The sequence below is a fragment of the Mytilus galloprovincialis genome, chromosome 5, assembly GCF_965363235.1.
Source record: "Mytilus galloprovincialis chromosome 5, xbMytGall1.hap1.1, whole genome shotgun sequence".
NCBI classification, from domain to species: Eukaryota; Metazoa; Mollusca; class Bivalvia; order Mytilida; family Mytilidae; genus Mytilus; species Mytilus galloprovincialis.
In genome coordinates, this window is record NC_134842.1 from 4076525 (window position 1) to 4102658 (window position 26134).

Sequence of the window (26134 nt, forward strand, 5' to 3'; positions counted from 1 at the left end):
GAAAATATTATCTACAGATCTCTGGTACAGCCATGGGAACAAACGTTGCTCCCACATACGCAACTCTCGTGATGGGATTTCTGGAGGATAAAATGTATCAACAAGTTGAAAGTGAATTTGATACAGCTTTTAAAGTGTACGTAAAATCGGAATGGAAGCGATTCTTAGACGACTGTTTTATCATTTTAAACAAAAGTCACAATTTAGAGAAGTTTCATTGTCTGATAAACACATTACATCCATCGATTAAATTTACCATCGAATCTAGCGAACAGAGACTGCCATTTCTAGATATTTTAATATTAAAGAATGGAACAACCTTAACCACAGATATATATTATAAGAAGACGGACACCCACCAATACCTGAATTTTCATTCATGTCATCCTTCACATACGAAAAGAAACATCCCGTTTTGTCTAGCACGACGTGTATGTACAATTGTGAGTGATGATTTCACGAAGGAATTACGTTTGAATGAACTAAAGGTGTTTTTGAAAGAACAAAACTATCCAAACCCACTAATAGAAAAGGGAATAGAAAAGGCAAAAGCAATACCAATGACAGAACTCAGGTCCACAGCACGTAAAGAGAGTAATACAGAACTTATCCCGTTTGTTAGCACTCATAACCCGTACAATCCTGACATATTCAACGTCATAAAAGCAAATTTGCCAGTTTTACAAAAAACGAAAAAATTAAAAAAAGCTTTTCCCTACAGAAAAATTCCTGAAAAGTAAAAGACAGCCTTTAAATCTTAAAAAGATTTTAACAAGGGCTAAGTTTTATGACCCAAATGGAATACAATACAACGTTTCAAAATGTAATGACCCTAGATGTGGTCTTTGTGAATATATGGCAACCGGCCCGCAAATAACATTGAAAAACGGCCAAACCATTGTTCCAAATGCAGACTTGAATTGCAAAACGGTAAACCTTATTTACTGTATTGTATGCAGCAATTGCAAGGAATGGTACATCGGACAGACTGGTAATTCAATTTGTCAAAGAGTTCGTGTTCACAGACAACAGATACGAGATCCATCCACACGAATGCAAGATGTGAGCGAACATTTCGAAACGTGTAGTAGTGGAAAATTTACCGTATATCCGTTCTATAAAATGAACGAATCGAACAAATATAAAAGACTGGCAAAGGAAGCACACTTTATAAAGGACTTTCAGCCAAAATTAAACGGATCTACGTAAACACGTTTGATTTATCTCCCCTTACCGTTATTGAAACGTAATAAACGTTACCAACGGCAGTGTCGTCAAGGACATTGTTAAAACGTCGCCTGAAGATTGCCAGAAGGCATGAAAGCGCTAGTGACAATATTTTAACGAACTGTTATTATTTGATGTGAAATGTAGTTTGCAAATTTAAAAATATTATTATATATATGTATATATATATATATATATATTCATTAAATAAAATAATAAAATAAGTAAAAAGTTAACAGTTCCATTCTATCGATTTCATCCTTCCATTTGGACTCTTCAGGATAACTGATGTAGTGTCGCTATAAATGAAATCATTTAAAGATGACAAAATATTTCATGTGAACCCCAATATGACTTGTAAGAAAGCAAATCTTATTTACTGTGTCACATGTCCTGGTTGTCACGAAAATTATATTGGACAGACGGGAATAGCCTCTGTGAACGGGTGCGAGTTCACAAAGAACAAATTAAACACCCACAATACAGAAATTTGCCAATTAGTGCCCATCTTGACACTTGTGGTAAAAAGCATTTTCAAATAATGCCTATTTTTAAATGTAGACGGGATGAAGCATATAGAAAAGAGATGGAACGTTATTTCATAACAACGTTCCGATCGAAATTAAATCCAGATAACTTTTAATAACGAACAATGGCGGAACGTCCTAAACCTCCTTAACGACGTCGCCTATAGCGACACTACATCAGTTATCCTGAAGAGTCCCAATGGAAGGATGAAATCGATAGAATGGAACTGTTAACTTTTTACTTATTATATTATTTTATTTAATGAATATATATATCTGCACATGTGAAAATTATTTTTTACGCCTATATATATATATATCAGTCTAAAGATTTGCACAACGGTACTGATATAAGATTTTATAATACGAAAATGTTGTTATTAAATCGTGTTGACAAATATTTCGGCTCAACAAATGGCCTTCTTCAAGTGTCAGAAGTTTTAACAATACTTTTTTTTTTTTTTTTTTTTTTAAATTTATCATATTTTATTGAAATCTGTACATTTGTTAGTTTAAAACATCAAGTACCGGTACCTTATCCCGGCCTCGTTAACATTAGTAAATATCATATTTATACAGTTGTTAGTATTTGTTAGTATTATACATTCAATTTTCAATATTTGGAAAAGAATAAAAAAATATACCATGTCAGTAATTTCAAAAAGAAAGAAGTTTACTATTAAGATTTCCAAACATAACTATCTGTATAACAAATGCACAGGTTTAGAAAAAATATATATATATATTGTTTTTTGTATTAAATTTCTTTTTTTTCTTATTTGCACATAAACATAATAAGTTACACACTTTTGTATGCATAATAGTTATATACACTAAAAAGAAGATATATAATATATTATTTAATAGACACAGTAGTTTTAGTTTGATACATTGCAGATAATGATTTTAAGACAGAGGTTGTTTGGATACGAAGTATATACATTATATGTGGAGTCTATTTGGTTTTTGTTTTTTGTTTTTATGATAATAAAGGAGTCCAGGGGTTCCAGCAGTTTTCTGCCCTACTGAGTAATTTATTTTTATAGAATATATTTTTTTCTATTAATAAGTTTTCCTTTAAATAATTTTTAAGTGCTATTATATTGGTTTGTTCCATAGCTAATTTGCTTCTATAAATGTAGAATTTTGTTAACAGAAGTATTATGTTTCTTATATCATTTTTATCGGTTTTTGTTAAAATACCAAATAAAACCAAATCAATATTTAAAGTTAGTTCTATTTCTGTCTTCTCAAATATCCAGGAGTCAAGGTCTTCCCATAATTTTGATATATATGGACAAGTCCAGAATATATGTTCTATTGTTTCGACCCCTCCGCACCCAAAACTACAAATATTTGTATCTTTAATTTTTATTTTAAGGAGAAGTTCATTGGTGCACAATATGACTTGTAAGAAAGCAAATCTTATTTACTGTGTCACATGTCCTGGTTGTCACGAAAATTATATTGGACAGACGGGAATAGCCTCTGTGAACGGGTGCGAGTTCACAAAGAACAAATTAAACACCCACAATACAGAAATTTGCCAATTAGTGCCCATCTTGACACTTGTGGTAAAAAGCATTTTCAAATAATGCCTATTTTTAAATGTAGACGGGATGAAGCATATAGAAAAGAGATGGAACGTTATTTCATAACAACGTTCCGATCGAAATTAAATCCAGATAACTTTTAATAACGAACAATGGCGGAACGTCCTAAACCTCCTTAACGACGTCGCCTATAGCGACACTACATCAGTTATCCTGAAGAGTCCCAATGGAAGGATGAAATCGATAGAATGGAACTGTTAACTTTTTACTTATTATATTATTTTATTTAATGAATATATATATCTGCACATGTGAAAATTATTTTTTACGCCTATATATATATATATCAGTCTAAAGATTTGCACAACGGTACTGATATAAGATTTTATAATACGAAAATGTTGTTATTAAATCGTGTTGACAAATATTTCGGCTCAACAAATGGCCTTCTTCAAGTGTCAGAAGTTTTAACAATACTGATACATAATGTATAAGGTGTAAAAATAGATCAGTAATAATACAGGTAAGTTTTGGTCGATTGATTTTAATCCAAAATCCTGAATATCATAATATAAACAAAACACTATAATTCAATATACGTGACTGTGTATATTAACAATAAAAATGAGTGAAAAACAAAACCGTTAGTATTTCTTATTGATGCCGTTTGGATGATGTACATTAAGTTCCTTTATCCAAAAGCTTTCCCGAACCTGTCGCTGGGCATCACTCCAGTGAATGTTCTGTTCAATCACTAGAATTTTCATGCGGTTAAAGTCATCAGAAATATCAGAAGACGAGAACAACTACAAATTTATAAAAAAGAGTACTAATACTTGGATCCCGAAACCGAGCAACAATGCCACCTTGGAATCAATTATTGACAATTTTAAGTCGGATATTATTAGAAATACTAGAAATAACAATAAACCTTTTGACAATCTTACCAATGAAGAACGAACTGCACTGAAAAACTTACGATCTAACAACAATATCGCCATTGAACCTGCAGACAAAGGCAGTGCTGTGGTTGTCATGGATAAATTTGCCTATATTCAAGAGTCTGAACGACAACTTGGCGATGCAAGGTTCTACCAAAAACTAGACTCTGATCCTACAACATTTTTTAGCAGAGAAATAACTGAGAGTTTGGTAGAAATGCACAACAATGGTTTCATCGATTTCATAAGGCCAAAACCCAGGAAGACCTAGTTTCAGCGAACGGTCATCCAACGGAAAAAATATCGGAATTCGTTGACTTCCATCTTCGTCAACATGTTGAAGACTTACCATCTCACATCAAACATACTACCGATTATCTTAGAAAAATGTAGGCATTAAATCCACTTCCCTCCAACACGACACTTGTCTCTATGGACGTCACCTCCCTCTACACGAATATTCCACATGCAGATGGCATTGATGCATGTAAAGAAGTTTGGAATTTCCGACCAGTGAAATATCCACCTACTGAATGCCTGGTCAAAATGCTCACGCCGGTACTTAAAAACAACAACTTCACTTTTGATGGAGATCATTATCTGCAAGTTAATGGAACTGCTATGAGCACTAAAATGGCTCCATCATATGCCAACATATTTATGGGAAAATTAGAAAAACAACTCCTTGAATCTTCCATCGAAAAACCGCTTTCCTGGTTTAGATTTATAGATGATGTGGATATGAAATAGAATAAAATGACGAGGATTTAGACACATTCATCACTCATGCCAACAACATACATCCAAGTATCAAATTTACTCATGAGAAATCTCAATCCAAAATCACCTCCCTCGATACTTCCAAAATCGCTCACAGATGGCATCATATCCACAGATTTATATTCTAAACCTACTGACACTTATCAATATCTATCCCCTAAGAGTTGCCATCCTGCTCATCTGACTAAGAGCTTCCCGTACAATCAGGCACTAAGAGTCAAGCGAGTATGTTCCAACACAGAAACAACTAAAAACCAACTACGTCAATTTGAAACCCGCTTGAAGAGAAGGGCTACAAAGACAGAAATATCAAAAAAAAGTTTCCAGAAAGCGGAATCAATTCCTAGGAGTAAATTTTAAAAATGCAAAGATAAAAAGAAAAATAAAAGCACTCCATGTGTTCTCACTTACCACCCATCTCTCAAAAACAGCTTTGGTGTCATTCGTGAACTCTGGAAAACAGTTGAAAAGAATTCCAAACTATCCAAGATTTTTCCCGAGCCTCCCATAGCTTTTAGGCAACCCAATAGTCTGCTAGTGCGGACTGAAGTGTCTGATAATAGAAGGACTTCTGGAGAATGTCGTTCGTGTGAGGAAAAACGCTACAAATGCTGCCTACAGATGCAGCATTCATCAACGTTTCACATTAATGCAACCGAAAATAACAATAAGATATTTTGCATATGAGTGATATCTCTAAGAAGCCACATCTCCCAGTTTCTCAGTAGTTCAGACAGTCAGGTCACAAACTTGGTGACTTTAACCGCAAAACATCCTAGTGATTGAACAGAACATTCACTGGAGTGATGCCCAGCGACAAGGTCGGAAAGAACATACAAGAAAGTAGTACATAGTTTAAACAAAATAGTTCCTACCCATATCTGTATCTCAATAGTGGGAATATTTTGGTAGTTTTTGTATCAAATGAAAGCTTGGGCACTTGGGATCACTGTAGAACCCTTATTAAAAGTTTTACTCAAATAATAAAACTTCGGGGAGCCAGTACGCTCTAATATGCAATTTAAGGTATGTTGATTCTTTCAGCACAAGTCATGATAAGGTTCAGTTTTGACATGAAATAACTGCCACTTTAGTTGAACTTAAGACAAAGTAGCCATAAATGCTTGAAATTGCAGAATTTAACATAGAAAGCAATGGATTAGTGGTTTTATACCATAAAGGAACTTAATGTACATCATCCGATCGGCATCAATAAGAAATACTAAGTTTTGTTTTCACTCATTTTGGAATGTAAATATACTTAGTCACGTATATTGGAGTATCGAGTTTTGTTTATTTTATGATATTCAAGATTATGGATTAAAATCAATAGACCAAAACTTACCTGTATTACTGAGCTATTTTTATACATTCAATCAGTATTGTTAAAATTATTGACACCGAAGAAGGCTATTTGATAAGCCGAAATATTTGTCAACACGATTTAATAACAACATCTTCGTATAATACCATCTTATATTAGTATCGTTGTGCACATCTTTAGACTTATATATTTTTTCCTTATCTGCACAGTATCGTCTATTCTAGATGATCCGGTACATAGTAAATTTGCTGATTGGTCCTTTTTATAGACTTCTATATATATATATGTAGGACTCTAAAGTGCGATGGGGACGCTAAAGTACGATGGTCACGCTAAAGTGCGATGGTCTGCGATAAAGTCCGCTGCCTCCATACGCTAAAGTGCGATGGTCCGCGAAAGTATAGACGCACGAAACGCAGCTGGATTATGACGTTAACAGTCGTTGATCGTCGTTTATACAAATTTAAAATGTACATGCTGGAAGATATGATTCATTAACAACTGATAAACTAAGCAGTCGGAAAGTAAGTGTCCATGACTTAATTAATCAGTTTAAACCAAACAGTGCTTTGTCGGCTGAAGCATATGTAAGGGTTTTTTTTCCGGGTCCTGGAAAGAGGACTTATGTATTACTTTGCGGTCCCTGTTAAAATATTGTTGATTTTATGGAAAAGTAACGTCTGTAAAATAAAGGTACATTTTTCATGTGTAGATTATAAGATTGTCCGAAAATACAACATGTAATTGTACTCGCGACGAAAATGGAGAAAAATCGGACAATATCTCCTTTTCTCGCATTTGAATTAAAGCTTATACAAATAAATGTTACACATTCTAAAAATGAACGAATTTGGTATTTGTGTAATTTACAATAACGACTCTAAGCGGAGGTGTTCACATAATTGATAGACTGTGTGAACGGTAAGCTAAACCAATGATTCAAATATTTTTAAATATTTCGAATTGTTAAAAATTTATTTCCAGGAAATATAGTATTTTGTGACACCTAAATTACCTTTTTAACAATAAAAAAAAACGTGGTCGGTCTTCAAAAATTAGAAACAATCACTTAAGCCTAACGGTTAATCAAAAAGCCTATCACATATTTATACCTTAGCTACTAGCTTTTGCAAAAAGAAATTATTAATCCATGTACTTTCACGTTTGTTTTAGCCCTAATGAGTATTATCTTACCCTTTTGGTTCATTGCACTTTAGCGTAAGACACCATCGTACTTTAGCGTAGACCATCGCACTTTAGAGTCCTACATATATATTGATATACTCGGTTTTGTTTTATTGTATTTGAATTGCTTCCCCTTGACTTTGGTTGTTATTTATTGTTCTTACTTGACAAATTGGGAGACGTGTCACTGGTCATAGCTTACAATTATGAACTGATGAAGCTTGATAAAAAAATGGCAAGAGCTCTGATTTGCAGTTTTTAGAAAAATATATTGGAAATTTCTATACCTTTTACATGTATCGATGTAAGAAACAAACATGCATCTGCCAAGTAGGGATCAGATGATTGATGGATCTTAACATGTGTTACATGGTACAACAAACTAGTATAATATGTGTTAGTCAAATATGTTATTAACGAGAAAATGTCACACTTGTTTATCTTTGAAGTAGTTTGGTGTACTGTGAAGCGGATCCTGGGTTTCCCTTGTTGTGTATAATGTATATGATAAAAAGGGGAGGGGGATTTGACACATCTGAACATACATATACAATATTGTCCGTTCGCCCGTCCCCCTACGATTTCACAGCAACTGCAAACCAAATCTCTATGATATTAAAATTAATTATACAAGATGATATCCTGCATTCAACTTGTCAAATCATTGGACAATTTATCATTTGCCTTCCTCAATATCCATCCATCTGTTTAAAACTTCTGTTGCATATCAATCTGGTTTTTATTATCGTATTAACTTTATAGTGATTTATACATGCTATATGAACTATTTTTTCTGCAGTCACTTACTATTTGAGAATTGATAATACTTTGTATCTTTATTTCGCCAACTGTGCAATTTTTTATTTCGTCTTCTTACGTTATATGCCTGAAGAAATTATTTGATATTTGGTCTAAATTGTTATGATGTATTGCAAAATTTCTACGTACTCATAACTGTTTACCAATACATTGACCTTAATGTATTGTACATAACAAGGATGGCATACATAATGTAAAAGACTTCCGGTGACCTATAGTTGTTAATTCCTGTTTCATTTGGTCTCTTGTGGAGAGTTGTCTCATTGGCAATCATACCACATCTTCTTTTTTTTATATGCAGAGAACAATAATCCAAATTATGCATGAGTGTATCGTCAATCTATTATAACAAATGGTAGTTAACATTGTAACTCCTTCTGTTTCAAGCCTAATATTTGCAATGATTTGACAAGGTGAATGCAGGATATCATCTTGTATAAGTAATTTTAATGTCATAGAGATTTGGTTTGCAGTTGCTGTGAAATCGTAGGGGGACGGGCGAACAGACCATATTGTATACGTTAGGTAGCGGTAAAAACTCATCACAGATACCCTGCTTGTATGTAAGTACACAAGAAGCGTGTTTCTGCTGCACAACACTCATCTGTGGTTCTCGAATAAAAAGAGTTAAGCAGTACTTTCTCGCCTTTGTAGCATGATATAATAGGTATGATACAATACCTCTTATATGTCTTGGAATCACCTCATCTTGCTCAGCTGCCATTTGTTCTTGTACGGACTGTAGTTTTTGTTTCACTGAAAATAATAATATTAATTTCCATATTTTTCGTATTTTGAACAACTCATATGTGTTTGATTCATGATCAGATCAAACTCGAAAATTTAAAATTGTTATTTTCTGCTTCTACGCTATGCATGAACCTTCCGGAGAAGAGAGAGTTGCAACTGTGTGTTGTGGTAGGTTAGCACGTTTCCTGTAGAATATAACCTTAGGTTTATAAGCTCGCACGTCAATATCAGCTGGATTAGCGCATTAAAGTCAAATGTAAAAAAGGGTATATTTATATATATATAACTCGTCTAAACATCAACACAACAATGTTAGATCTGTAAATTTGCTTTCGCAATTTTTTTGTTCTTCCCTCGCCGGGATTCGAACCCATGCTACTGAGATATCGTGACACCAAATCGCTTGCACTGTTACCGGCACGCTAGACCACACGACCACCTGGGCTACACAAAAATGAAGCTTTCGGTGGCCGGGTGTTACCTTTCCACGTCAGTTTTAATCTAGCGTCATACTACATTACATGATATATAAGGCATGAAGATGTTATTTTTACAGATCAGATATAATATAAAAACTTGTCTTAATTCAAAACAACGTTCAAACCTATGATTGCGTTGGATAAAAACCGCAATTTTCATAGCAATAGCAACATTTTCCAAAAGACCAAAAAAGTGAAAAAGTATATTTTAACAAAACAAATTTGACTAACAACGGATGTTCTTAAACCCTGCTGACTGCCATTGGCGATTGCCAAATAAATTGATCACTAGATACAACAAAATGGATCTTTATATCAAACAGAAAACAATAAACTTGCGGAAAAGATGGTATTCCACAAACATGAGGTGCAAAACTGTGTACACCATATCCGGATTTCGACAATGAAGGTTTCTTCAGTGAGGTCAGGGATCGAAACTATATTTGGAAGGCCATATATATATATAATAAGTACGACTGAACCAATGACAACTCAACAACCACCTAGGCTTCACAATAATAAAGCTTTCGGTGGCCGGGTATTATCTTTCCTCGTCAGTTTTAATCTAGAGTCGTAACACAATACATGATATATAAGGCATGAAGATAGAATCGTAACAGATCGGCTGAATTATCTATTGTAAAGAATCCTATAAATTAATGTAAGATGCAGTCACAAAAATAATTATATTATAAGTACGTCTGAACCAGTGACGACTCTACAACAGATTTTATCCGTTTGATCACCAGCAGTGATGGTGATACAAGGCTGAAAATACATCTGTATATATAATTCGTCTTAACATCAGCCCAACAATGTTAGATCTGTAAATTTTTTGTTCTTTCCTCGCCGGAATTCGTAACCATGCTACTTAGATATCGTGGCACCAAATCGCCTTGCACTATGCCCAACGTGCTAGAACACTCGACCACCTATATATATATAAATATATATATAATTAAGGTACAAAAATATTTTTTTGTCATGCATCCGATTTCACCTTGAGAGATGCACACGCCTGGTGAAGCTTATTTTTTTAGCGAAATATTGCGTATTTGTATTTGAAATCTAATAGAACTTTTTAATGTATTAATTAGCGTGTTTAAGTTATATTCCTAGACATTTATATAATTTTAATTCAGTAACTGTATCAGTTTATTTTCACAAACTGATCCACGCTTGAATAGATTAAATGTTGATTGTTGCTATTTTTAGACATACATGCAATCTAGCTGGATATCCTTAATACAAAACAAATATTTTAATGTTGAAGTTATTTCTCCAATGAACTAATATTGTATTATTAGATTTTTGTGTTTTTAAGTATTTTGTCTTGAAAAATTTGAAATTAAAATGTAACATACTGTGTTTTAAAATTACTGGAAACCTTTATTAATCATACATTTAAATTCATGTGAATCTCACATGAATTTCACATCAAGAGCTTATACTTGAAACTCGCATGAAATAAGTTCATGAGAGTTTCAAATGAATAAAATGATTTTTTTTCACGTGAAATTAACGTTATATTTTGAAATAATGTTAATCAAATGACATCTTCATTTTCAAATTTAATTGAAATCATGAAAAATACCAATTTGTTTTTGTGTAAAGTGAAATAATGAAAAATACCAATTTTTTTTTGGTAAAAAGTAAAATCACAAAAATAGTGAACAGTAAAGTTCCCGTGAAGTTCATGTGAAAATTTGCACATGAGATTCACACATTTTAACATTTTCATCTAATATGTCTGTTTGTTTTATTCACACATCGCTGTCAATATAATGGAATTTTATGAGGCTGTCATACAAGTTAGAGATATTATTTTGTTATTTTACTCTTTAATTTTTTAATTCGTGGCAAGAATTGAATTCATACTTTAAATAATTCATTCTCGACCGTTCGATAATTTATGTGTAGTTTTATGTATTGTTAAACACCTACCTAATAGAAATAATACATTGACCTTTGCAGTCTATAAAACAATACGATCGTATAGATCATTTTGGTCGACTTGAAAAACTCACTAGAGTTTGTGTATATGTAGTTTATGGAATATCGACTTTAAATAAAACTTTGAAACTTGAAACTTGAATTTGGTTCATCGTTCGTTTACTCATAAATTACTGTGCAATTACCTTTTGCTTTCTCATGAGCTACAATCCTATAAGACGTTTTCATCCTCTTGACAGTGCTTTTCATCTTGGCCTTGTGACTCTCTAATGACTGTTTCAACTCGTTAATAACCTCATTTGTTTTACGATCAAGTGTTTTACTCTTTAGTTGATCACATTCGTGCTTCATTGAATTTCCACCTAATCTGCCGACGGCCTACAAAATGTAAAAATGAAGCTAAGATTTTGCTTAGTTAACATGTATTAATTTGTGATTACGTCAGTTCAAGGGGATCTTTTACTGATAGGCCAATGTTAATTGGTATTCAGGTGTATAAGCGTTAGCACATCTTATTTCTTTGAGGAATATTTTGCCCCGCCCCTCAGTCATGGTCTATTGACTTTAAAACTTTTTCTTAGTTTACATGTATTAGTTTGTGATTATATAAGTTTAAGATGAACTGCTAATGTAAAGTCAATTATCTTTGATATGCAAATTTATTGGCATTATCAAGTATCTTTTCCATGGAGATTATATAGCCCCACCCCCTCTTCATGGTTCATTGACTTTGAAACTTTTACATAGTTTATAAGTTAATGTTTGTGTTTTAAAGGTTTGTTTACAGGGAACGACTTATAATAAGTCAATTGTATTTGGTATGCAGTTCCATTAGCATTGGCACATCTCATTTACATGGAGATTGTTTAGCCATGTATCTCAGTCATGGTTAAATGACTTTGAATATTTGCATAACTTATGTAACATGTTAAAGTATTGCTATTTTAATTTCAACATTTGCCTAATCAAAATTACAAAAAAGTCGAGACATATCTCTGTGATAACAGTTTATTCAATTGGTCATATTCGTGCTTAACATACCCTCTACATTATCTTCCAACGGTCTTTTTATTTTATTGTACTCTTTATCAACTGTTGTAATAATAGTGTGTGCGAGCCTGAATAGTGAGATTTGCTTTCATTTTGTTATAATTTAAACTTAACATGCATAATGCTGAGTATAGCCCATTTCAGCAAGCATTCAGCGGTATACTACTGTTGCCTTTATTTAATAAAGGTTTGTACAAATAAATTCCTGTAATTTATATAATATGATAATTCTTAGCTTCAATCAACGGTATTAGCAGTATAATTGTATAAGATGGCTCGGTAGCTAACTATTCCAAATAATATTACCACACGTACCTATTACCTATACTCTGATATGGATAAAAAAAAACAACTAAACAAGCATATTCATAGTATATCACTTACCTCACTGACTACATCCCAAGCAGTGTTGAAAAACAGATTGTCTAATTTGGCGGCATGACGATGGGCCATATAGTTCCTGTAATACTTTATTCTCGCCAAATCAGAAGCAGGCGTTGTCTCAATTGTCGTAGGAAGGCGGTCAAAGCCACCATGTGGAGATTTAAAGTCTGTCAAGTTTCGCAATAAAAGTATGATCAAAGTAAGGTCAAAGGTTTCTGACTTTGGAACACCTGTTTATAAGGGAAAAAATCAATGTTATCTACAATAATGATCTTTGTTGACAAAGGGTTCTTTGAGGTGAAATGGGAGTAAATTCGTTTAACACATTTGTTCGACCCTTTTGTTATATCTTTTTGAATTATTACCACGACATCATTACACACAACAAGATATGAAACATTTCACATTGAAGCATGTATTTAGGTCTCCAGCTCTGTATGCACATAAACACCAAATGGACGTAGGTTGATGTGTTTGAGCTGTTGATTTTGCCATTTGACATGTTTGATTAGGGACTTTCCGTTTTGAATTTTCCTCGGAGTTCAGTATTTTTGTGATTTTACTTTTTGCTCATCTTGTAATTGTTATTTGGGTTATTCATATAGCCAGATTTCATTTGCTTGCGATACTAAAAGAGGAGGAAAATAAACAAACCTCAAAAGTCAAACCACAAAATACAAAAGACGCTGAAAAGACAAAAAAGTTGATTTTCCAATGTTTTGACCTCGAGCTAACTGAAGATGGGACATATTTTAATATGTATTCCCGTCAGTTTAACACATAATCTTCATTATTTTAGAGTTATAGCTTTAAACATATAGACAGAGTAAACAGGACTAGCCATTTGCCCTATCATGCACAAAAGGATTTAAACAAGTGAAACGAGAGCCCCTACATAACATTATTATAGGCACATGAAAACACAAAAAATAGTATTGATATTTACTGGAATACTTTGGAAATAAAAGATTCCAATGGTTCTCATTTAAAACATGTTTTTTCTTCAGTTCCTGTAGTTTGTTGTACTCTTCTTTGAGGGCTGCTTTTAAAGAGAAGGGGTGGAATTCTTTATCAAACAATACTCGTGCTGCACGAAGAGAAATCCCTGTCAGTAACAATCCCATTCTGGCATAGTTTTCTTCCTCTTGAGTGACAGATGTCATCTTTTTGGTAAATATTCTAACTATAACATCATCTGCATGGTATAAAGAGTGAAACTTCACAATACTTTAAAATGTTTACACTAATAATCATATCAAGTTATATTTATCATCAATTATACTATATGTTTTTTACGGCATCTTAACGCCAAGTACAATATAAACATCAATAACTCCGGTAGGGATCAATTGACAATTTGTATCATCATGATAGTATTGACTTATTTGTAGTGCTTAATTTGCTGAACAATGTTGCTGTTAACAGTTTATCTCTATCTATTATTATATTCAATATAATAACCAAAAACTGCAAAAATTTCTTAAAAATATCAATTCAGAGGCAGCAACCGAACAACGGGTTGTCTGGTGCATCTGAAATTTCATAGATCTTGACCTGGTGAACTTTTTTACCATGTCAGATTTGCTGTAAATGCTCTAGTTTTAGAGATATAAGTCAAAAACGACATTTTACCCCCATGTTCTATTTTTAGCCACGGCTGTCATCTTGAATGATGAGCGGAGTCATCGGATTCATTTTTTAAAACAAGATACCCTAAAGATGATTTAGGCTAAGTTTGGTTTTATCTACCCGATTAGTTACAGAGGAGAAGTTTTTGTAAAAGTTGATAGACGACGGACGACGGACGCCAATCGATGAGAAAAGCTCACTTGGCCCTTTTAGTCCAAGTATGGGTAATAAATACTTGCAAAAATGTTTAGCCCAATCCAAAAGTGGCTATACAGAGTCAGGATCCTGAGGTGAGTTGTAATCAAGGTTGATGTCTGCCATAGTTTGTTTATATCTCATTGTTTTCAATTAATCAGGGTTTTTTATATTATTAGTTGTTTTAAGTGAATTCAAACTGACATCAATCGTAATATTGATGAAGACAATTAAAATGACCTCCCACAGTATTAAAATCATAACCTTTTACACAAACATTTAAAATGAGTGATATACGTTCATAAAATTAAAAACATTTTCAAACAACAGTTGCATATGTGTTTAATGATTAAATATATAAAGCAAACAATGAAAAATAAAATTTTAGTATTCTTTTGAATGCATCTGAAGGAAATTACATTCTCCTCCAAGCTGCCAGTGCGCTACTGTTGCAAAGTCAGGTCTATTTGTTTGTGAAAAGCTAGAAACTATCTATCCATACCTGTGCGTTTTAATTCTCATTCATTTACAAGGATGAGATTAGTTTGACTAGTCACCGTTTTAACTGGCTGCTTTTTCATTATATCAGACAACTGATCAAGTGATTAGTGTGTTTTCGTCTGTAAATATACTGATTTAAAGTAATTTCGAATACATAATAATTATTCACTTCAAAAAAGACATTTGTGAAACTTTGTTGTTTGTTTAAACGGAAGTGTTCTGACAAAAGGTCGGACACTTATCAACACTCTGTGTTAGATGTTAGAAACAAGTAAATTGTGTCCATCATGATGTTATGAAATAGTAATATTCAAACTCTAAGGTAAATAAACAAGAGGCTCTCAAGAGCCTGAATCGCTCACCTGGTAAACAATGCCTTCGGTCATGTTTTTTGACGAAATAGAAAATAAAACACAAACTTTATTTTATACACCCTACTGACCATTCAAATGAAGTTTGGTTGAATTTGGTTGAATAGTTTTAGAGGAGAAGATTTTTTAAAGTTAGCAAATATGATGAACAAATTGTGAAAAATTGTCATTAAAGGACAATAACCCCTTAAGGGGTCAATTGACAATTTTGGTCATATTAACTTATTTGTAGATCTTACTTTGCTGATCATTTTTGCTGTTTATAGTTTATCTTTATCTATAATAATATTCAAGATAATGACCAAAAACTGCAAAATTTCCTTAAAATTACCAATTAAGTGGCAGCAACCCAACAATGGGTTGTTTGATTCATCAGGGCTGATAGATCTTGACCTAATGAACATTTTTACCGCTGTCAGATTTGCTTTCAATGCTTTAGTTTTTGAGATATAAGCCAAAAACTGCATTTGACCCCTATGTTCTATTTTAAGTAACGGCGGCCATGTTTTTTGACGGATCCAAAATCGAAGCACAAACTTTGTGCAGGATAATCTAAGGAACAATCATGCTAAGTTTCATCCAAATCCATTCAGTAGTTTCAGAGGAGAAGATGTTTGAAAAATTGTAAACGACGACAGACGACGACGACGGACGCCAAGTGATGAGAAAAGCTCACGTTTCCTTTTAGGAAAGGTGAGCTAGAAACTGCAAAATTTCCTTAAAATTACCAATTCAGGGGCAGCAACCTAGCAACGTGTCGTCCGATCCATCTGAATATTTCAGGGCAGATAGATTTTGACCTAATAAACAATTCAACCACAGTCAGATTTGATCTTAATGCTTTGGTTTTTGACATTTTACCACTATGTTCTACTTTTAGCCGTGGCAGCCATCTTGTTTGGATGGCCGGGTCACCGGACACATTTTTTAAACTAGACACCCAAAAGATGATTGTGGCCAAGTTTGGATTAATTTGGCCCAGTAGTTTCAGAGGAGATTTTTGTAAAAGATTACTAAGATTTACGAAAAATGGTTAAAAATTGACTATAAAGGGCAATAACTCCTAAAGGGGTCAACTGACCATTTCGGTCATGTTGACTTATTTGTAAATCTAACTTTGCTGAACATTATTGCTGTTTACAGTTTATCTCTATCTATAATAATATTCAAGATAATAACCAAAACAGCAAAATTTCCTTAAAATTACCAATTCAGGGGCAGCAACCCAACAATGGGTTGTCCAATTCATCTGAAAATTTCAGGCAGATAGATCTTGACCTGATAAACAAATAACCCCATGTCAGATTTGCTCTAAATGCTTTGGTTTTTGAGTTATAAGCCAAAAACTGCATTTTACCCCTATGTTCTATTTTTAGCCATGGCGGCCATTTTTGTTGGTTGGCCAGGTCACCGGACACAATTTTCAAACTAGTTACCCCAATGATGGTTGTGGCCAAGTTTAGTTCAATTTGGCCCAGTAGTTTCAGAGGAGAAGATTTTTGTAAAAGATAACTAAGATTTATGAAAAATGGTTAAAAATTGACTATTAAGGGCAATAACTCCTAAAGGGGTCAACTGACCATTTCAGTCATGTTGACTTATTTTTAGGTCTTACTTTGCTGAACATTTTTGCTGTTTACAGTTTATCTCTACCTATAATAATATTCATGATAATAACCAAAAACAGCAAAATTTCCTTAAAATTTCCAATTCAGGGGCAGCAACCCAACAACGGGTTGTCCGATTCATCTGAAAATTTCAGGGCAGATAGATTTTGACCTGATAAACAATTTAATTTCCCGTCAAATTTGCTCTAAATGCTTCGGTTTTTGAGTTATAAGCCAAAAACTGCATTTGACCCCTATGTTCTATTTTTAGCAATGGTGACCATGTGTGTTGATAGATCAAAACTTCGGATACAATTTATAAACTAGATACCCGAAGGAACATTCAGTTAAAGTTTGGAAGTATTTGGCCTAGTAGTCTAGAGGAGAGGATTCTTGAAATAGTTTACGACGACAGACGACGACAGACGACGGACGACGACGGACGCCAAGTTATGGCATAAGCTCACTTGGCCTTTCAGGCCATGTGAGCTAAAAAGATAGGTCGATAAAACGTAAAACGTAAAATTATATCAATCAACGGAACAAACGGAAAGCAACCGTCAAATCCTGACTTTGCGCAGATATTTTCCGAATAAAGATGATGGCTTTAAAGTAAGCCTAACTGCCCAACTGTGTGACAATTGTTTAAAGTTCCGTTTATTGACAAAAATAAATGAATCTCTCTTTAGAAGATTAAGATAAGGACATTTAAGAAGCAATGATGAATTTTATAAGGCCCCTTTTGCTAATTTCGGTGAATTTTATGAGGTATAAAAATTAATTCTATGTATTTTTCGAAGATTTGTTGTTGATGTATTCCCTCCGGTTTTGTTTGTTACTTGCAATTTGTTTGCTCACAATCGATTTATGACTTTTGAACCGCGGTATTCTACTGTTGCCTTTATTTATAAAATTAAAATTGTTCAAACAACATCCACGTATAAATGGCAACCAAACTTACCCAAAAATTGAATTTAAAAAAAACCTGCATACCAGTTTAACTACATCCATTTTCAGATTTCAGTGACCAATGAGCTTACGCAAATACAAACGTTCAAGCCTAGTATATATGATGAGTTTATTTATGATCATATTTATCTTTACAAAGCAGGGCTTCAATTTTAAGGATCAAGTAAACATTTGGTAAATGAAGGCAATAACTGTTCAAAGTTCGACTAGATATTGCTATTTGCCAAACTATATTTCATCTATTAAGAAAATGGGTGCTCCAATAACAAAATGCAAAGTTTGAATCTTTATATTTCATTGTTGTGAATGGTTAGTTTTTCCTTTACATTTAACCCGCCAGGATCGTTTTTCATAGTACGGAAATAGAAATAAGTGTTTCATGAAAATTTTATTTACTATAAAAATAGAATAAAAAAATGTAATTAAGTATATATAATTCATATTGCATGTTTCTGTGTTTAAAAACTTTTTACACTATGGGTACTGATTTGTTTAGCTTTAGTTGTTTCTTCGGTGATCTTTGAATTGAGTTCAACTTTTTAAGAATCGGATTATACATACAGTTTAAGATTTTAAATTTGAAAACATAGTCTTAATAAAAAAAAAATATTTTAGTTATTTTTCTAAATCATTTTTGCATGATATTTTTTACTTTCTCTTTTTGAATTTATTAAGATTATTTTTAATTAATAATATTTTATTGAAATCTGTACATTTGTTCGAAAACATCGACTACCGGTACCTTAACATATTTATACAGCTGCTTCATGTAGTGTTTGCTAGTACCAAAATAAAGTTTTACATACTTTAAGAAATATCTACCAAATCAGTATTATCTTATTAGAAGCTTCCATTAAGATTATCAAATTTATAATTATCTAATATAACAAATGCAACGGTTTTGATTTAATTGTCAATCAATAAATTTTCGTTTTTAAAATAGTATTTCTGTATAAAAAAAAGATATATATCATTTTGCAGCAGTTAAGCAATATACATTTATTTAATCAATAATAAAATGAAGTATTGTAGGAATATTTGTTGACAATCTCCTTTAAAATAATATATCGACAGAAACTGAGACTAACAGGAAGCTCAGGCGGTTAGGAACATATATTATATTTCCTTTCTGTATCATTACAAAACACCAACTTATAATGGTAGTAAAACAAGGGGTTGTATCAGAGTTCACTTGAAACTAGGGGAGACATGCGTAGTAAAACTATTATGAACAAACATATAAAATTGAATTTTTAGGTCATCAATAACAAAAAAAGGTTAAGTATCCTATCAAACGCATCTGAAGGACATCACATTACCCTCGAAGCTAGTAGTACAATACTGTTGCAAAGTTAGGTTTATTTGCTTGTGAAAAGCTACAAACTATCTAATCATACCTGTGCATAATCAGGCGCGTAGCTCCCTATACGCCAACACGCAGTTGCGTGCACATCGGTTCGGCATGCAAAAAAAAATATTGCAAAATTAAAAAATTACAAATTAAATTTAAAAGGAAACACACATGTTGTCACTTTTTTTATTTATGAAATGTCATTAAATAACGGCATTTGGTTTCAGAATAGAATTTTATTGAAGATCATGCATGACGAAATCGGACAGTACGTGTAACTTGTATCTTTTACAAGATTTGAATTTGTTATACGCAGTCTAACACATGTAGTTTCGGAGCACATTTTACAGAGTACGGTTTATCTGTTTGGAATGAGATGTATCAATCGGCATGAGATTTATCAGAACCCTTCGATATCGTTGAAATTATGACATGGCGATGTGTTCGACGGACTAACAGAGCAACTCATCCTGCAAACACGCCAAAACAGTATTGGAAAGTCTCATTATATTTTGCGTTTATAGACCATATGAAAATCGAATGCCTATGATAATGGAACTGGAGAGTGGAGTCGCGTCTGGTATTATCAGAAAATCGCTTCTTTGTGTAGTATCGTCTTCCTCCTGTTGTAGGAAATATAACATGTATAACAAACGAACAAATCTCAACATTGTCAGAGACATACGAAACTGACCTGATATGTAATTTTGACGAATTCAATTGGGAGGTCGCTCGATGGCGAACACGTACACTGGTTTATAACATCTCGCGAGTGCTACCGTGGAGATCTATCAATGTACTACGTCTGTTTAAATCAAATGTACGATCACCAATGAACAATGGCAGGTTATTATCGCTAGCATTACTGCATATGCATCGGGATAGTGTGAATATTGCCGACAAATAAATAGAGAAGTTCGTTTCGGCCTAGACCCGAAGAGCAGATTTTTTACAATTTCGAGTAAATTCTGTATTAGAAAAATGTGTAGTTTATGTTTTCAATTAACCATGATTTACTCTATTCAGCAGCTTTATAAATAGTTTTACATTCATAAATTGTTTATAAGTTCTATCTACATGAAGCTCCTCTATCAACTATCCTATGACCGAAAACTGAAAAAAAAACCATTTTCCTGCATAAAAGGGTCCCAAAATTTTTTCGCCTCGCTCCGCTCGGCGGTAGTTGCTTGCACATCGTTTCTTTCTAGCTACGCCCCTGATAATGTATCTCACTCATTTACAAGGAGAAGATTACCTGGTCTTACCTGATTACCTGACCGTTTTGACTTGATGCGTTTTCATTATATCCGACATCTAAAGCTTGAACTCGTAAAACGATTATAGTGTGTTTGCGTTTGTTAATAAACTGATTTAAAGTTATTTCGAAAAAATATGTATACACTTCAAAAAAGATAATTGTCAAACTTTGTGACTATTCTGACATAAAGTCCGGCTAAATATATCTTTAGAAGGTTAAGATAATGACATATAAAAAGCAATCATGAATTTTATTGGCCTCTTTTTGCTTATTTCAGAAGTGAATTTTATGAGGTATATCAAATAAATTATATGTATTTTTCGTAAATTTGGTGTTAACTAGACCATATATATGTGTAATATTGTAAATATCGTTTATACAATTTAAATGCTTCAAACAACATCCATGTGAAAATGTGTAAGGGTTCTGTGGAACCCATGCAGTGTCTCGCCTAATTTTGCTGTTGTCTATATTTTCAGACAGAATGTAGGATCGCTAAGTAGTCTCGCTTTTGCGACAAAAGGCACAGGCTCAACAAAAATGGGAAAATAAATATTAAAGATTTTCATCTAAATACCATTATTCATTGTAAAAATCCAGGATGGTTTATGAATCTAATAAATGTTTTTAAAAACTTGAAATGCAGATTGTATGGCATGTTTACTGGAAAAAGTGATAAACGGAAAACAGGAAATAATACAAAATTTCCTTCTACATGCTAGCTTTTGATCATAAACAAGCTTCTGTTCAAGTTGATACGAATACAGGACAGTTTAAGACAGTTATTAAAAAAATTTAAACTTTAACCACAGAGTAAAGGCAGAAAAACTAAGTCCATTTATAAGTAAAATACGCGGATAAACAGAATTTGTTTATTTTACAAAATTTACTTCTGGAGTACTATCTTATAATCATAAACAAATTTTTCTATAAATTGACTTTATCTTATAGTTAATAAAAACAAATGGGGTCACCGTTCATTTACGCTCACAATCTGCCTTCGAAAGAAGCATACATCTTTGTAAAAGTGTTTTTTTTTTCTTCTGTTGAACTAATAGGAGAAATAAAGGTAATATCGAAATAAAAAAGGAAATTTATTACAAAAATCGCTCAAATTTTACAATAATTTAATAAAGTACAGCATATATCGAAATTATATTAAAAAATATAGGTCACCGATGAGTTAAAAGAGATATTTCAATTTTAAAGCCAAAAAATGGCATTTTTCCACCAAAGGGAGATAATTTGGAACTTTTTCAATGATGTTTACATTTTAAAAGTCATCTGGGGCCAACACGAGTTAATTGTTTTAAATGTTTTTTTGTACCATATGATAAAGTAACAACTACAAAAGGTAAAATATATAATTTGTAATGAAAAACAAATGTTTAAATTTTTTCTGAATTTTTTATACCCTCGAGCCTCCTTAACAAGTTATATGTATTATCACTTCGTTTTGTTTAGAACTTATACATTTTTAATTTAATTATCGGGTTTCGCCATATTGTAATTTCATATAAATAAAATAAAAATACATGCACACAAAACATATCTTGAATTTAAAAAGTAGATCAGCGTAACAAATAAATAAACACAATATCCGGTCACGCTACATTCATAATGCTCCATTTATTTGAGTAAAAAAAAAATTAAGAGAAATGTTTAATGAAATATAAAATTGAGAATGGAAATGAGGAATATGTCAAAGAGACAACAACCCGACCAAAAACGCATATTTCTATAATTTTGAATTTTTTATACTATGGGTACTGAAAAAAAAAGATTTTTTCGTGTTATTTTCTTCCATGTTCTTTTAATTGGGGCTAACTTTGTGATTATCGATCATACTACAGTTCAAGATTTTAAATCATGAAAACCTTGTCTTAATCAAGTGATTTTTTTATAATCATTCGTGTGTGATATTTCTTGATTTCTCTTTTTATATTACTTTATTTTGATTTATTTTTAAAAATAATTTCTTTCTAGAATATCATTCATGTATAACAAAAATATATCATTTTGCAGTTAAGTGATATACATTTATTTCATTAATAACAGTTTAATTTTATATTTCTGAAATCAAGTAATGCAGTCATATATATTTGTTAATAATCTCCATCAAAATAATATCCAATTAAAACTGACATTAACAAAAGCACAAGCGGTTGATAACAGATATTGTATTTCCTGTCTGTATAATTACAATACACCAAGCTAGATTGGTGGTTAAAAAGGGCTTCACCTAGAACTCCATAAAAATATGTACGTAACCATATAAAATTGAATTTGTGAGGCAAACAATGCAAAATAAAATTCAAGTATCCTGTCTAACACCTGTTGAAAAAATCACAGTATCCTGAAAGCTGCTAGTGCGCTGTCATTGCAAAGTTATGCCTATTTTTTGTGAAAAGCTGAAAACTATCTAATCATACCTGTGAATTTTGAGTTTTGATCTGCTGCGCTTCCAACTTGTCAAGTGATTAGTGTGTTTACATCTGTAAAATACTTTTTTTAAAGTAATTTCGAGTACATAATAATTATTCACTTCAAATAAGATAGTTGTCAAACTTTGTGTTGTAAACTATATTCGGTCAGGAAGTTAGAACACTCCTAATATTACATCCTTTATATGACCGGATGCCTTTTTAATGTTCTCTTCAGTCTTATTTCCCTTTAAGTAAAACCAGAGACTAATATACACATATATATGTATATATATATCTGATGAAATCATTTTTTTTTGCAGAGGTTTCTTTAATAACTTAGGTTTTTTTTAACCATGCTATCTGAAATATAAATAAATATATCATTTAACCAAATAAGGACAAAAAGTGTTGTATGATTTAACATGATCGGGTACATCCAATGCAAAAGATAAGGACGGTTAGTGAAATTTTGAAAGTTTATGTGCCATTGGCAGATTAGGTAATCTTGTTTTATATTTGTGAAACTGAACATTAATAATATATTGTTATGATATTGTAATTATTATGTTATTTATGTTGGCCTAATTTGTGTTGTATGGCCTGATAGTTGTTTAGGAATCACTGGAACATTCACAGAATGATTGGAACTTTCTAGAATGATCCTTATAAACGATGCGTAATTTAAACTTCTACGTTATTCCAGAAACTTCCGTTGTAACTTTCCAGGATTTTCCACAATGTTCCATTATAGAGTGTTCTAGAATTTTCCATGACAACACTATATATACAGACACTAAAGTTAAACTCTGATAATTAAACTTGGACATAGACATTGATAGACATTAGTATTCACAGCATTTGGATTGACACTTTTATTCTACAAACAACATCATACTGGATTGTGACCTTAGTAGTGAACATAATATTCAGATTGGATTCCGAAAGATTTCCGGATACAGATAAAGATAACAGATTGGACTCATATTTTGACAGTTAAGTTAACAGTAATATTTGTGTAATACCTTTTGTAAACTTTTGTATAATAAATATTGTTAAATTTTACTATTGATTTGTGTCTTTTGTTGGCTACAATTTAAAGGCGATTTCTGGCCGTAACAGAAATTGGGGGCTCGTCCGGGATACTGAACATATTTTATTCAAAATTTGTTTAATATTTTTATTATAACTAGCCAACAAAATTCTACAAAATGGCATTTGATGCCAGTAAATTTTTGAAAACGCCAGACCTGGAGAGTTTTGATAATTTAAAGAAAGAGGAACTAGTGATGCTTGCTAAACAACTGAAATTAGTTTTCAAAGTATCTATGAGAAAACAAATTATAAAAAATTTGGTTATAGACAAATTAGTTGACGAAGAAATTTTAGGTGAAGAGGCTCTTGATCTTAAGGTTGAAAATGTTGACGCCTTTAAGTTAAAACAGCTTGAATTAGAACATGAACTTAAATTAAAAGAAATGGAAATGAAGGAGATGGAGAAAAGAAAAGAAGATGAATTTAAATTAAAACAGGCAGAACTGGAAATGAAGGAAAGGTTAGAAATGGAGAAAAAAGAAAAAGAAGATGAATTTAAATTAAAAGAACTGGAAATGAAGGAGAGGGAGAAATTAAAAGAACTTGAAATGAGGGAAAGGCTAGAGATGGAGAAACTGAAAATTGAAATGGTCAAAGAAGAAAGCAACACTAAAGTTCACTCGAAATCAGATTATTTTGATGCAGCAAAAAACATACGTTTGGTTCCAAAATTTTGTGAAAAAACAGTTGATAAATATTTTCCACAGTTTGAGAAAATTGCTAACAATTTGAAATGGCCTATGCCGTATTGGACTACGATGCTGCAAAGTGTTTTTGAGGGGAAGGCCGCTGAAATATACTCCGCACTTCCATCAGAAAAAAGTTCCGATTATGACACGGTAAAACAGGAAGTTTTGAAAGCTTATGAGCTAGTACCAGAAGCATATAGACAGAAATTTAGATCTTATAAAAAGTTTGATTCACAAACATATGTGGAATTTGCTCGGGAAAAAGAAGATCTATTTGACAAATGGCTTACGTCAAAGAAAACAGATAACAATTTTGATAACCTAAGACAATTGATATTATTAGAAGAGTTCAAACTATGTGTTCATTTAGACTTAAAAACACATTTAGACGACAAAACTGTTGGGACAATACATGATGCAGCTGTAATTTCAGATAATTATACCCTTTCACATAAAAGAAGTTTCAAGGGTCAAAATGTTAATAATTCAAGTGGAAATTACAAAAATCAAAGCACTGAGCGTACTGATAGTAAGCCTGTTGCACAGAATAAGAGTCAGTCCAGTTTCAATATGTCTAGTCCAAAATTTGATACTTTTGAGAAGAAGTCACTGATTTGTGCTTATTGTAAGAAGAATGGTCACCTGATGGCTGATTGTTTTAGACTCCAGAAGAAGAATGAACGAGATAATAAGCCGAAGTCCAGTGCGTGTACGACACCTTATATTACCAGTACGTTGGAATGTCCTGCGAGTCAGGCTTTTAAGTCCAGTTTTTGTGATTACATGGAGGAATATAAACCCTTTATGTCTGATGGGTTTATTTCTATTGTTGATGATACCACTCTTCAGCCTATTAAGATTTTACGGGACACTAGAGCTTCTCAGTCTTTATTGTTAGAAGGTGTGTTGCCTTTGTCCGAGAAGACTTCTGTTGGTGCCTCCGTTTTGTTACAAGGTGTAGAGTTAGGTTGTATAGATGTTCCTCTCCATCGTATTTATCTGAAGTCAGATTTGATAACTGGACCAGTTATTGTAGGTGTTCGTCCTAATCTCCCTGTAGAGGGTGTTACATTA

At 32.6% G+C, this 26134-nt stretch overlaps 1 protein-coding gene across 1 annotated transcript in view; it reads right to left on the reverse strand.

Annotated features, from left to right (window-relative positions):
- The window catches only part of LOC143074985 (uncharacterized), a 31158-nt gene extending 7710 nt beyond the window's left edge, over positions 1-23448 (reverse strand). Inside the window, exons 1-5 of the mRNA XM_076250200.1 lie at positions 23286-23448; positions 13919-14167; positions 12973-13202; positions 11724-11916; positions 9038-9112 (exon numbers count right to left, since the gene is read on the reverse strand). Coding sequence (XP_076106315.1) covers positions 9038-9112; positions 11724-11916; positions 12973-13202; positions 13919-14135 — 715 coding nt within the window. The 5' untranslated portion in view covers positions 14136-14167; positions 23286-23448. The remainder of the gene's footprint in view (positions 1-9037; positions 9113-11723; positions 11917-12972; positions 13203-13918; positions 14168-23285) is intronic.
- Positions 23449-26134: the final 2686 nt, after the last annotated feature.